At 34.1% G+C, this 13,945-nt stretch overlaps 2 protein-coding genes across 2 annotated transcripts in view; both read right to left on the reverse strand.

The window, feature by feature from the left end:
• The window catches only part of LOC100175505 (protein diaphanous homolog 2), a 16,092-nt gene extending 7,397 nt beyond the window's left edge, over positions 1-8,695 (reverse strand). The window contains exons 1-13 of the mRNA XM_018815983.2: positions 8,486-8,695; positions 8,107-8,277; positions 6,622-6,729; positions 4,525-4,670; positions 3,459-3,603; positions 2,675-2,805; positions 2,041-2,323; positions 1,587-1,705; positions 1,160-1,276; positions 841-918; positions 517-622; positions 271-396; positions 2-48 (exon numbers count right to left, since the gene is read on the reverse strand). Of these exons, the coding sequence (XP_018671528.1) occupies positions 2-48; positions 271-396; positions 517-622; positions 841-918; positions 1,160-1,276; positions 1,587-1,705; positions 2,041-2,323; positions 2,675-2,805; positions 3,459-3,603; positions 4,525-4,670; positions 6,622-6,729; positions 8,107-8,277; positions 8,486-8,521 (1,613 nt within the window). The 5' untranslated portion in view covers positions 8,522-8,695. The remainder of the gene's footprint in view (position 1; positions 49-270; positions 397-516; positions 623-840; positions 919-1,159; positions 1,277-1,586; positions 1,706-2,040; positions 2,324-2,674; positions 2,806-3,458; positions 3,604-4,524; positions 4,671-6,621; positions 6,730-8,106; positions 8,278-8,485) is intronic.
• Positions 8,696-9,924: 1,229 nt separating this feature from the next.
• Positions 9,925-13,945, reverse strand: part of LOC113475151 (NEDD4 family-interacting protein 1-like) — a 4,263-nt gene continuing 242 nt past the window's right edge. The window contains exons 2-5 of the mRNA XM_026838876.1: positions 12,193-12,353; positions 11,733-11,930; positions 10,960-11,029; positions 9,925-10,685 (exon numbers count right to left, since the gene is read on the reverse strand). Coding sequence (XP_026694677.1) covers positions 10,582-10,685; positions 10,960-11,029; positions 11,733-11,930; positions 12,193-12,353 — 533 coding nt within the window. The 3' untranslated portion in view covers positions 9,925-10,581. The remainder of the gene's footprint in view (positions 10,686-10,959; positions 11,030-11,732; positions 11,931-12,192; positions 12,354-13,945) is intronic.

The raw sequence follows: 13,945 nt of genomic DNA on the forward strand, positions 1-13,945 counted from the left end.
TTCAGGGGGAGCGGCTGAACTTCCTTGTGGGGGGCCACCAAGTTTAACCTGGTGGAAGAAATAAGTTTAGAATGTTTCCTATTCTATATGGGTGAGGTCCTACAGTAAGGCATGTCATGGGACTTGAGATTTAAGCCAGAGTTGGTTCATTACTCCAACATTGTATATGCACATTCTATTCTATATGGGTGAGGTCCTACAGTGTGGCATGCCATAGGACACCATGATTAATTAGGCAGGGAACGTAGATGGTTGGGATGAATGTTTCACCTTCTCTTGCAGCTGCACGATCAAACTTTCTTGTTCTTTCAACTTCTTTTCAATTTCCATCAACTCGTTGTTTTTCTTGTTGAACTTAAGTTCCGCTTCTTGTCGTGCTATTAACTCTTGCTCAAACTAAACAATGGGCAAACTTAGGTTGGAGCAATACATGTGTTTCTACATGAGTAGGTTCTTCCCATTTGAACAATGGGAAGATATCTCTTATAGTTTTGATTGTTACTTATATTAACAAACCTGTTTCTGGCTTTCCGTAGCTCTGTATTCACTTTCCTCCACCTTGGCTTTATCAACAAGTTGATCGATAAGCGGATCAACATCGACCTCAAACCTCCTGCGATAGCTGGGAGAAAAGTGATGTTTAGATATGTCTTCTCCGATATTGATACAGAGCAAACAATATACAATGACTTGATTACGTTAATATTATAATATATGAAGTATTTGTGTAACATTGGGTCGGCGACTACAGTTTTGTGTAGCCTGCAATATGTAACCTCTAGATGGCGACAGGGTGCCATAGAAACCCAAACACAAGAACCACAGTAATATTCAACTCACCCAAAATCTGGGTCCATTCCACTTCGATGTAAGATGATTTGTGAAACACATTCTTCAATCAATCGGTAATATTGTGGTCTGTGGGTGGGAAGGTATTATAGGTAATTGTTCTGTTCCACACTACTACTTTAAAACAGTTTAAAAAATTCCATTTGTCTAAGATTAAGTTATTTTATTAGTAAAATAATAACTGCTGTAAAACTACTAAAAAATGCCATAAACGGCCAAAACAAATAAAGAAATTGCTGCAAGCCCCAACTGCAACAAAATTGGTGTAACTAAATGCTTGGTTACGTAAACCTTATAAAGCGTGGCCTACCTCGCCCATTCATCGTCACGGATGCTCAACAAATGTTGCAGCACGGATAAGAAGAAAGGTTCGCTTGGTGTTCCTGCTAACGTGTTTTGGACAAACTCGAATATCTCAGAAGAATCCGTGAAGATATTTGTTAAGGAGAAAGTTTGGTTAAAATGTGGGGAAATTAATTTTGTGGCAAATTTAAACAAAGTTTTGGGATATTTTGGATCAAGAAGTAAAACTCGAAAAAAAAATTAACAAAATGTTTCCTAAATTTATATAAAAATCACAAATGTGATTCAGATTTAAAAATAATTATATTATTATTGAATCGATTACTTGACATTTTCTCTTTTGGTAAAATTTAGCTTTTATTGTACAAGCGTTCGTCTGCTATTAATTCTAAGCAATACATTGTGGCTTGGACAAAACAATATATGAAGGATATTGGAATTCTTGTTTGACGTCATAATATCGACCGACCAACTCATCAAAGTCGCCGTCACGATGTTCCTCAAATACTCGGAGTTGGATCTTTAGCTCCTCGTTTTGACTCTTTTTTAAATCCTGGGGAATTGAATATGAATTCACAACCAATATACCTATGTAAGTAATGTATCTACAGTAGGCACCAAACCTGGGGTGGCAGGGTGGACATGCCAACCCTCGATTATTTTGGCACAATACTAAAAATTGTGTTACAGGCATGTATCTAGTTTATATAAAAAAGTTTGTTGCAAGCATTCACATTAAGTAAGAGTGAAATCGTATAAAATGCAACGGAACCTGAGATATATAGCAGAGTTGGGAATTACCACGAAACTGTAAACCTTTATCTAAACATTGTTCATATCACTCACTGTTTCCACAATACCCAGTATACCCTTGAAACATAAACCTACCTCTAATATATGTATCAGCCCAGCTCTCATGATCTCGTTACGAAGGTGCATTCGGAAGTCTAACTCATCAGGCGTGCACACCAGCACGTTAACCAACTGTAGACACGCCACTCGTAACTGCGGCCACTTCTCGCCACCCCTCAACCCTTCTATGATGGCATCGAACCTCGTTGGACCAACGGGTAACACAGCGTTCTGTTTCTGCAACTCCGTGATCGATCCTTGATGGAGAAGGAGTCCGTTCTCGTCGCAGATCGTGAGCGCTTCAAGTACTTTGTCGTGTCTGAATGCATTAGAATGGAATAAACCATTGGTATAAAGTAAATAATGGAATACAATTCGTGATTTGTCAACATTTTACTCGCAGATTGAGTTATAATACGTCGATTTAGGACAAATAACACATAATGGCTACAAATTGTCGATACAAGGTTCTGGGCTTGAATATTTACAACTATTCTTCGGGGTCTAAGCCTTACAGATTAAACTTTCCAAAGCTAATGTTCATCAAGGATCTGGTGCTACGAAAAAGTAAGAGACCAAAATCAAGACCAACCAATTGTTGTATTAAAGATATATAGAGGTATATAGTACGTCTTACTCAACAATCTATACCATCTACGCCACAACTCACCCATCCTCCAGCAAACAAACAGCCGCCACAAGCTTAACGGTGTCGGTCATCATCATTTTGTTCTTGGGGTCGATGGCTCGACACAACGTGACGATCCCGTTCTCTTTCTCAAACATATCGCGAATCCCGTACTAAAGATGGGATGGGTAAAATAAACTGTGTAGTATATATATATATATATATATTATGTAAGTATACAGGTAGTATTACTATGTGCGGATCCCGTACTAAAACTAAGGCAGATAAAACAAACATACTGAGTATAAAATATACCATAATATGTAAAAGAACATAGAAATAAAATGTGTGTATGATACTGGGGTGCAAAATACCAAGTGCCAGCTTATCTTTATTGTTTGGCCAAAATACATCAATTGTTTTTAAAAGATGAAACATTAAGTGTTTATAATTTTCATTTCAAAAATTAATAAAGTTTGGAAAACACAAACAGTATTGCGTTATAATTGTACACCGATATTTCTATGAATTTCATGTTAATTTCAGTTCCTTCAGTCATTACAGTACAAATGTCAAACAAGGTGACATTTACAATATTACACTATCTACAAAACCTATGCATTTACTACCAGGTATGTACAATATATATATATATATATTAGTGTATATTTGTATCTATGTGCCATAGGGCATAGACTATATTTATTACAGCCGTGGTTACAAGGCAGAGAACTTGTAATATTACATTACAAGCAATTACATCAGCCATATAAAAGTACGTGCTGTGTCATAAATGATTTATTTAACAAGGGAATAAATAAATTACCCTGTTGTTCATGAAAGCCTTGAGGCAACGAATGATTTCCAGTTTGATCTTGTTATGGATTTCTGATGTGTAATTGTTGTCGTAACAATCGTTTAGAATTCGTAGCAAAATATCGAGACCCTCCCGTCCAAAGTTTTGAACCCAACTGGAAATTAACATCATATTATTAACTGGAGTTATAACACCTCAGTTGTGGTCTATTATATGGATAGGCTTTATATAAACACAGGGGAGGCAGGGTTAGTTCGACACACAATCATATTAAACGTACTTATTGGTTGTAATGTTTACTGATTAATGCAATGCAGACAATTAAAGGGTTGGCCTGCCCATCCTGCCACCCCAGGTTTGGTGCTTATGCAGATACAGTATTGATTTACAATGCGACGTTCAAGTGACAAACGCTACACGTGACCTCAAGGGGAAACAAACATAATTAATGATGTTGTTTAACAAAGTAATATATGGAAGCTAACACAGTACAAACATAAGCTAACATAGCTATGCGTGTACATAAAATGAAAAGGTGTTTTATTTTCCCCCAACCTAATATAACATAGATGTGGTCAGAAGCATCCTGGCAAAGCATGAGCTGTAACTAACTACGATGTTTTTCAAATGCCAGACGATCTATTTATAACGATCTTATTGGGCAAACTTGAACTGCCAACCAAACAATATAAACAGACATACTTGTTGGTATTAAGTGGTTTGTGTACATACCATGGGTACCAAGCAATCTTAGCCCAATCTTTTACAAAGTCAAGGCACCGAGTAAAAGGTAAAGGTTTACGCCGCATTTTTTCCCATGCATTACTTTATTAAAATTATTTGCTAGTTGTCGCAATATTAGATTTTATTTGGGGATAGACTAATCATTGCACTATCACGGCTGTATAGTGTTTGTTTTAAGACATGTTTGTGAGGTATTAAGTCGTTGATGCATTTATACCAGCTTACCAGATGCTCATGGCCTCATGGGTACCCTGATATATTCCATGGTATAATACACACATACCTTGTACACGCATGTTAGGTGTCCATGCACCAAGCATACAAAGCTAACCTGAGTGGGTTGCTGTTGAGTGAAACACGCAACGATTCCAACACTTGTAACAACTCCCGGCTACTTTCACCACGATAAGATTCTTCTTTACGAACCAAACTCTGCATGTTGTAGATGAACTGTTGGGGGGTCATGGCTTGTTCTCCCTGTAAGATGGTTGGTGGTGAAAGGGGTGTTGCATGTCATTGTGTTTGTTCACATTTTCAATTATCCCCCCCCCCAAAATAATATAAATATATTTTATATATACATTTGTAGATGCAATCCTTATAATGGCTGGTGTCATAATTAACTTCTGCAACAAATTGAAATGAAATTCTATTCACTAACTTTTGATTGACATGTCATTTTGGTGTTCTATTACGACACCTTACCTGTTTATAAGACATTAGTTACACATGTGTTTAAACAGACTAACATGAATTAATTTATGATATTTTTATTGCAAAATAATTAAAACTTATGACAATGTAGGTCAGTTATTCACAAAACGCATCAAAGTTACTAAATATAAATAATAAGTAAACATAGTGTTATAGCGGCAACTTTAAACAATACAGTAATTTGAGTGTAAGGAAAACATCTTTCCATACAGTATATAATTCTAGCTTAAACTATTTGCTGCTCTCATTAAACTTGCAAAATAATATTGTTTGCTTTGTGTGAAATTGAATAAAACTATGATTTCAAAGTTTGTTTTGTAGCAAACAAATTCACATCATCAAAATATGCTTAAAAACTTATATTGAATAAATAACCCATATATTAGATATTTGGATGGGCGGGCTATCTATGTTATTATGTACATAGCAGTAATCAAATATTGCACCCACTTTTTAAGGTGGTATGACATTATAAAGTTTGAACCCCCTTTATTACAGAGGTGGTGATTCATTTTATTATGCAGTGCATTAAACCAATGACGTGTGTTTCAATTGAGTTTCAAACTCGCTGAATAAGATAAACACCACCAAGAGCCAATGTCTGGGTTCAAATAATTTCCTGTGACTTGTGGGAAGATATTTTATGTTTCAAACCTTCAATCGTGGAACCTTAGCTATGGTAGTTACACCATGTGTGGGCAATTGTGGTGTTATGGCTATAAACTAAATAAGGCCAAATATATTATAGTGCCCCCATATAAAGTACAGGTGGTATGCGAATATTGAAGTGTTGTTTAATTTATTGCATTTTTATTTCTCTTGTAATAAATTTATATTACATTTGCTTGTTATATTATGGTTTCCTTTTGTTTAAATACAGATTGATCAAAACTGTTATTTAAACAAGCTGTCAAAATGTTGTAATGTCATATTATGCCAGTATTATAAACAACAAACATGGCTTCAATACATAAGCTAACACGGGTATGCATGACCGGGAACAATAATGGTATCGTATGTGAATAATCTGGGTATCTTAAGATATACCGGTGATGTATCAATTAAAGGGCAATAACGTGGGGGGAACGCTCTAAACTATAAAATCCACCCTAGTTTAATAAAAGATAGGAGTCCATGCTAAATAATAACAACAGTAACTCCATTCACACAGGAATGTAATGGAATAAACAGCAGGGTGGTAACAATTTGTTCCAAGCAATAAAATGTGGGTGTCCTTTCCATGTACTTCATAAATAGTATCAATATTGGAAACCAATGTTTACACAGGAGTGAATGGGTGGGATCCAACGCCAGGTTAAATATTGCGTAATTGCCAATAATTAACAACAAACTAGGAAACAGGTATTTAAAGACAAACAAGTGATTAACACCGCTATAATTTGCCGAAGTTAAACAAGGTTACGATGGGCAACACCAACGACTTCAACTTATTTATCTGTGAAGTAATCATGGGCATTAAGTCACGAACAACTGAAGCAATATTTTACAATATAAAGACTACAAGTAGTTTAAATCAAAAGTTGAACGAAATACACAAGTTGTGCAGCATACATTATAACACAAGTGTTTAACAATGCTGTAACCTGCCCTTTATAAATAAGGTTAACAATGACCAGTGTAGAGAATTTGTGGCATAAAGTCAGCAGTCAGGTGTATAATATATTGTTATAAAAGTTGTGAAGAGTATTGTTACCTTTACTGTAGTTGTTTTATTCAACCACTGGACAACCATGCTACGTTTAATCTCCAAGTCTTTGCTTCGTAATGGCTCCTTTCGTTCCTCAGCTAAATTCATATCGTCCTGAAACATGAGATGGTTAATACAACACACATAATGTATGGGGGACTTGAAACATAATGTAAACATATTGTACATGATGTTAATATGTTGCTGGTGTGTCTATTATTATTATTTGTAAATATTATTTAGAGAGAAACTGAGTTGTACATTACAATTGTTCTTAGTTTGTAAAGTAAGAAAATATATTTCATTGCCTGACAATTACCCGTTGCTACATTGACGTATGGTTTGAAACCAAACATGGCCTTTAAAGGTTTAATATAGATCAGGCATCTACGTTGTTGGATGACATTTAATGTTGCTTTGTGATGGGTAATGTATTTTTTAGATATTAAAACAAATATCTACATATGTCATATATATATATATAATATGATTTTAACAGACTAACCAAAGAAAGTTATATTATGTATATTAAACACAAAAAAGTGATTAGGGCACAGCCATTAACTTTCTATGGTTTGATCGTTCATTTCAACGCAACTTGTATTATAGGTGCATAACATTCTACTACACATAGCATGAGTGCCATGTAAGGTCTATATTAGTTGTTGGTAATTTGGATGATTCATCTGACGTAATTTGTCTGCATGAAGACAGACGTAAGCAATATAGGCATGGAGTGTAATACCTCAACATTCAAGGCATTGCATAAAATGTAAAATTGACGTGAAAAATAAATTTACAGAAACTTGTCAATATGTGTGTTGGCAACGAAGGCGTAATCAAGAAATTTTCTAACTGGCTGTTTTCAAGAAAATGTTTAACTAATATAAATGTACATATATATATATATATATGTAACATCCTAATGTGTTAAACATTCAACAAAATGTACAATATTTGCCATTATGATAGCACGGTGTGGTGATTGACAGGTTATACCAACATTGTGAGATTTTGTAATTAAACAAAAGTAGGCTGAGTTGAAATAAAGTTTATATTAATGAATATACAACACACAGTAACAGATCCTATGTGTGATATATTAAAAACATAGATTATTTACAAACGTTAATTCATGTAAGTATACCCAATACACCTATTTGTTCAGTGAAATTTTCACCAATAAAACGACTAAAGAGAATTTTTTAGGAAGAATCTGAACAATATGCGGAATTCCTATAATAGGCTACACATAATTTTCATAGATCCTACATAAAATTAAAATATCACAAATTCATGCTGATGTGCTTAACTAAAAGGCGACAAACATTTTAAAATCCAGGGGAAGTAGGCACAATGCTGTGACATAAATCTAAGGCTTCATTGTTTACTGAGTGCAGAAAATTCCAGGGTAGCCCTGCCCATCGTACCTTCCCAGGTTTGCTGCCTATGGCCTCACGTTTTACTGAAAAAAACATTGAAACAAATTACCAGCATTTTTTCAAACAGCGTGAGGACTTCCCTCTCGGATAGTTTGGTGGCCACCACATCAGGGATCATGTTATCAGTAGGATGGTCCTCAGATATTGAAGGCGTCTTATACGCATATTTGTCTTTACCTTTCTTAGGTTTTGTGTTGGCTGATGAAGCAAAGCGATCCAACTGGAAAATAACGATATTTATAAATAAAACTATTAGTTAAATAATTTAATGTTGGAATATAATATAGACCAGATATATGTAAAACATTTTTAGGGAAAATAGAAAAGTAGCGCATTTGGTTCAATAGAAAAACTTTAGATGTTACAAATACATGATTTTGTCAGTTACATACTTTGTAACACCTATTCCACATTTCAGAAAAACTTACGAATTTGGATTTTCGCTTCGTATCGAACTTGTCCATCTTTGTGGGTTGATGATATTTCCAATAATTCAATTATTTCCTTGGTTTTCTAACTTGAGTTTATTCCATGTGTTATATGGTACCAACCATACACACACGTTATTCCAGAGTAAAGATACTTAATGCGAATGTTTTGAACAACCTAATCAACTACTGAAGTAATGTATATTCCCTGTGATAAACAATGAACATTTGTTGAAAATATTTAACTTATTGCATTCAGAGCAATATTAATGAAATGGGTGCGGGATAACTTAATAAATATTTTACATAAAAACTGCAAAAGATGATGGAATCTCAAAATGTAAATTAATAAAATGAGTGAAGCTAACTGTTTTTTATGTATAGACCTTCAGGTATTAAGTACATGCATGCTAAGCTTATTGTTCGTGTGAAACCAAGCTATTCATAAAACATGTTCATTTTTTATTAAACCTGGATTATCTCGATAAGCTGATAATATTATTTATGGAACATTAAACACATTAAGGTATTACACAGACACACAGTATAATACAACCTACATAATAATGGCAACATGGCAGTTCTTCATGCAATCTTGGGCATGTAAAACGTATATATTATGTGTGTGTATACAATTGTTATAAAGTTGGTGAAAAATACAATCCCAATTATTGTTAAAAAATCCAACTTTATTTTGATACGGATTTAGTTTGTTGTTTATCAAGTTTAAAATACGAAGACTTTAAGATTTTATGTGTGCATATAATACAGACCGGTATTATATTATTATCCATGAAAATATAACTAAAATGATGGTTCACTGATATTGTTATAAACAGAAATACAATAGAATACTTTATAAACAAGACGTTTCAGTTTGTCAATAACGTATAGTATGGATTAGAACAAAATGTGGTTGTTTTTCTTTTAAAGTTTAATTTCTAAATTGTAAGGTTTAGGTTACGAACATTGAAACATAATTTCATTGTTATACATTATTACGGTATACGGTACCTCTTAAAATGGGTATGAATATAAAACACACACATATTTTAACGTAATGTATTATACACCTCATACTTTTACTAACATTTCATATTTTTACCGCAAAAACTTTCGTTTTCTTTATTTATTTCAACCTCAAATATCTTTCAACACTTGGGCGTTTGAGATGAAAATAAATTTTCGATTCATTGCTTCACCCTGTCCGCAAGGTGTCGCTGTAAAATACCTTGGGGTTCTTAAGAACATAGCGCCAGATTTTGTTTGGAAAAAATCCACACAGCCAGGTATTTGCTAAAACTATATTCCCAAAATAACCCTGTAACTAAATTGCATTAGTGCAAAAAAAGAAAACATCCGAGTGCATTCTCACAAAATCACCTCCATCAAATTCACCTGTCTTTTACACAACACAACTTTAATGTAACACAAACCTATTTGTGCACGTTACCGGTTCAAGGATAATATTCTGTATTCTGTATTAACACCAACATATTGAAATCTCAGGAACAATTCGAATAGCGCATTCAGTGTGAATATTCCAAAACAGGGTTTGATTTAGAGTCAAAACATAGAAGTGAAATACAAACATTGGATGGGCCAGTTTGAATACACTTGGAGAACAGGAGATTTAAATTGGGTTAAAAGTCACCATTATTGTTGAACAAAGCAAAATACTTGTGGGCAATTAATTGCACCCGTATGCAGTAATACTGTACAATGAACAATAACTTCTATACATTCGTAACAAAGATGACGCAGTTTCTACTTTAAGTACAATGAACACTTTTAAAGATTAATCTTAAAATAAATACACAACATTAAATTATATTCTATTTCTGCTCAGATAATCTAACATTTAAAACTTGTATCAAAAACATGATTTCTGGGTAAAATTAACATAAAGACCTTATTTTGAAGCGAGTAAATGAGTCATACCTATTACATCACAGATCAATGATATATTTACAATTAAATAGCTTTAGCATAAATTTAATCTTAAATTATCATTTTAATTCCAAGCAGCCTGCTTATTTACCATTTCTAGATTGGTACTATTAAAGTATTTATAATAAGCTGTAACGTTGGGGCTTTTAGTAAAAGAACAGTCTGGCGCTTTGTCGCTGCTCCGGTGACAAGTTCCGCATTTTTCGAACTTTCATCCAGTTTAGAATTCCCTTCATGAATAAAACGACAGCTGCGAATAATGAGGTCAATGTGTGGTTAGTATGTGGTAGATGCTGTTCAAGGATTAAGCAGAACAAGCATTAAAGGCTGTTTGTAATGGACTACATACATTGTGGTTAAATGCTTTCTGATACATTGCCATCATATTTACAGTTTAATATACTTGATGCAATTGTTATAGGGAGTGGTGGAAATGACTACATGATATCTAATATAGCTACAAATATAGGCAAGGGTACATAAGATTACCATATACAGATATATTACATAAGGAACCATTATACCAATAAGAAAGAAGAACCACCACATGAAAAGTTTTTCATCATGAAAGTAACGCTGGTCTTGGTGGGTGTACTGGAATATAAAATAAAGGATATTTATAGCTCAGTGGTTAGAGACAATAACATATTAACAAATTATGTCCATTTTAATGGTGCAGCAAGCAAGCCTACATTGAGTATTTTCCAAGGTTGCAGCAACCCCTGGACTTTCCAATTGTAAAAAAGCAGTTTATTCTCAAAATATTCTAAAAAAATATAAACCTAGTTACAGTTAACACAATTAATTGTCGCAACCCATAGAACTTTATTAAATCAACCCTAACTGGACAATAATGCAAACAAATACACAAGTTTGCCTATTTGCTACTTGTGTGTATGACAAATATACAATCAATATATTTTATTGATTTTACTTTTAAAAATGGCTATGGACGATTACACTAGAGTTGCAACATAACTGTATTGATACCAATAGTAGGAAATGACACTAAATGTTTACATTTGTATGCCACGAACTTTAAAGTAAGAATGATTGAGGTAATACCAGGGATGGACAAATATGTCAAACTACAAACCTAAACTTTGGCCATTTTACCTAATAAGATGCAGAACAAACCTGACGATCTATTTTGTAAGATACAACGTCCATAACTTTATCACTGATGTTGGTTTTAGTTTTTAAACAGACATGTTTGAAATGAAACACACAACCATATTGGCTGTCATCTTTGTTTTCAACATTACCATTAAAACTTTTTTCCTAAAGGTAGTTTTACCTTGAGGTACATAAGCCAGTTGACGACGGATAACCCGAACCCAGACATTGCTCCGTATCTCCCTGATAGATTGAGTAAAATACAATAACCGATAAAAAATCCGAGCCAGTTAAAGAAGAAGGCGAGTAAGAAGGCCAGCATGAACATGCAGTCGTTGCCGACCACGTAACCATCAAGGTAAATCTCATCGTTGTCCGTCTGTGAATATGTTTCGTATTAATAAGAATAAACCTTGTACGAGTTACCGTGTAAGTAACTGTGCAGGTGATTGTTTAAGTATAGCTGACAATTGAGACAACCCATTATTAACCACTGGGTTGGAGAAATTCCCATCAAGTGTGTTGCCCAAGGTCATATACCCCCACCCCATGAACCATAACCTCTAGAAGCAAGCCCACTAACCATGGAGCCAGTATTTTATGCGCCTACAATACTAATACATAGAACCATCTCATCTTACATCAGCATCAAAGTTGAAGAATATGTTGAGCATCTCCTGTCTTGCTTCATTCTCCTTCTGTCTCTGTGTGTCTTCATACGTTGGTAGACTGGTGGCTTGTTCGTATGATGGAAGGGACTGGGCGACGGCTGCACTCATCTTTTGCTCAAATGCCGCAACATCTAAGTAATTTAAAGGTTGTTATCTACACCAGGGTTGTGGGGATCTTCAAACTGGGTGTACGCGATTGCATTCAGTTGCATTTATAGGGATTCGCAAGCTTGTTACTGCACTAAAACAACAATGTGAAGCAGGAAAGGAGTTGCCGTCATTAAATCCTTGGTAATTTTAGATTTGTGGTCACTTACGTAAATACCCCTAGTAAACTTTTCACAAAAATTTGTTTTAAAACACAAAAAGTTTTTTATTGGAAACCGTTTTTTATTTTAAATCAACTTTAGAATGAGCTCAGCATAGAACCATTGTTGTTAAAACTTGGTGCGCCTCTTAAATGTCAAGTAGCAACACAAACTCAAGTTCAGCCCTATTTAATAAACTACAAGTGACTACATATCATACAGGAAAGGAAGCTTTTAATATTCTTATATCTATTACTGTACCTACACTTGCACAAATTGATTCAATATTTGTAATAAAATTCCCACAGTTGGCCTGCCCACCCTGCCACCCCAGGTTTGGTGCCTATGTTAAGCCTAAATTGATACAATGGCAACAAAAAACTGCTGAAACAATAAAATAACTTCTTTAAATAAAACCATCATCCAACCTTCAGGGGTCTCTACTGGTTGTGATGTCATAGAAACAGTTGTGACATCATAATCTGGTGGGTTAGGTGCTACAGTACTTGGTGCTTCTATGTCTGTTTGTTCCAACTACAGTAATGGAAATAAAGTAATTGTAAATAGCATAGGAAACTCAGGGTGTTTTTCAGCTATATACTAAAGTTGTTATCTTTATTTAATCAGGTATTACCAGTTAACCTGTTACTATGTGTACATAAATTCTTCACATAAGTTATGATGGGTAATTTGGTATCATAATTGATACCCTGCATACCTATGTCAGACACCTATGAAAAACATCCGTCACACTTTGTTGTGAGTGTGTTTACAATACCAAAAAGTTCATGTGGGAAAACATTCCGTAACATTAGAAGAATAAGACAGGTAGACAGCATATATAATGGTAGTAAAATCTGTGTTTGTTCACTTTCATATTCAATTTTTTCTTGTTTTCAAACAAACGGTTAAAAACTTGAAATCAATACTGTATATTATTTACAACTTGTAGCTAAATGCACAAATACAGCCAGACCAGTGACCAGTGACAAATGAGGGGATATTTGGTTCATTAATAATTTAAGTTGATCATCACATGCTGGTTGCTGTTACTTACATTTAGAACACTAACACTGACAGTATAGTTTTGAATGGAAATAAATAAATAACCTTCAAAATACATGTGGTGTTCAATATACAGTTGAATATTTATACAATTATTATTAACTTTTTAAGAATAACATAACATAATTTTTATTTAACTCTTCGAGAACAATATCAAATAATGAATACCATATCATTGAAACAACGCAGAGTTTAACAACAAAACAACAGTTGTTGAAATATAAAAGACATGGGAAGACTAGGCCTGACAAGAATAAAACCGAATTAACTTTCAATTGAATTTGTTGATTTAGTCACTGGGTTGTTTTCCTTTGGGCAAGAAACTCAGTATATTCTTTACTGACTTCTAA

Source organism: Ciona intestinalis, unplaced genomic scaffold, assembly GCF_000224145.3.
Source record: "Ciona intestinalis unplaced genomic scaffold, KH HT000123.2, whole genome shotgun sequence".
NCBI lineage: Eukaryota > Metazoa > Chordata > Ascidiacea > Phlebobranchia > Cionidae > Ciona > Ciona intestinalis.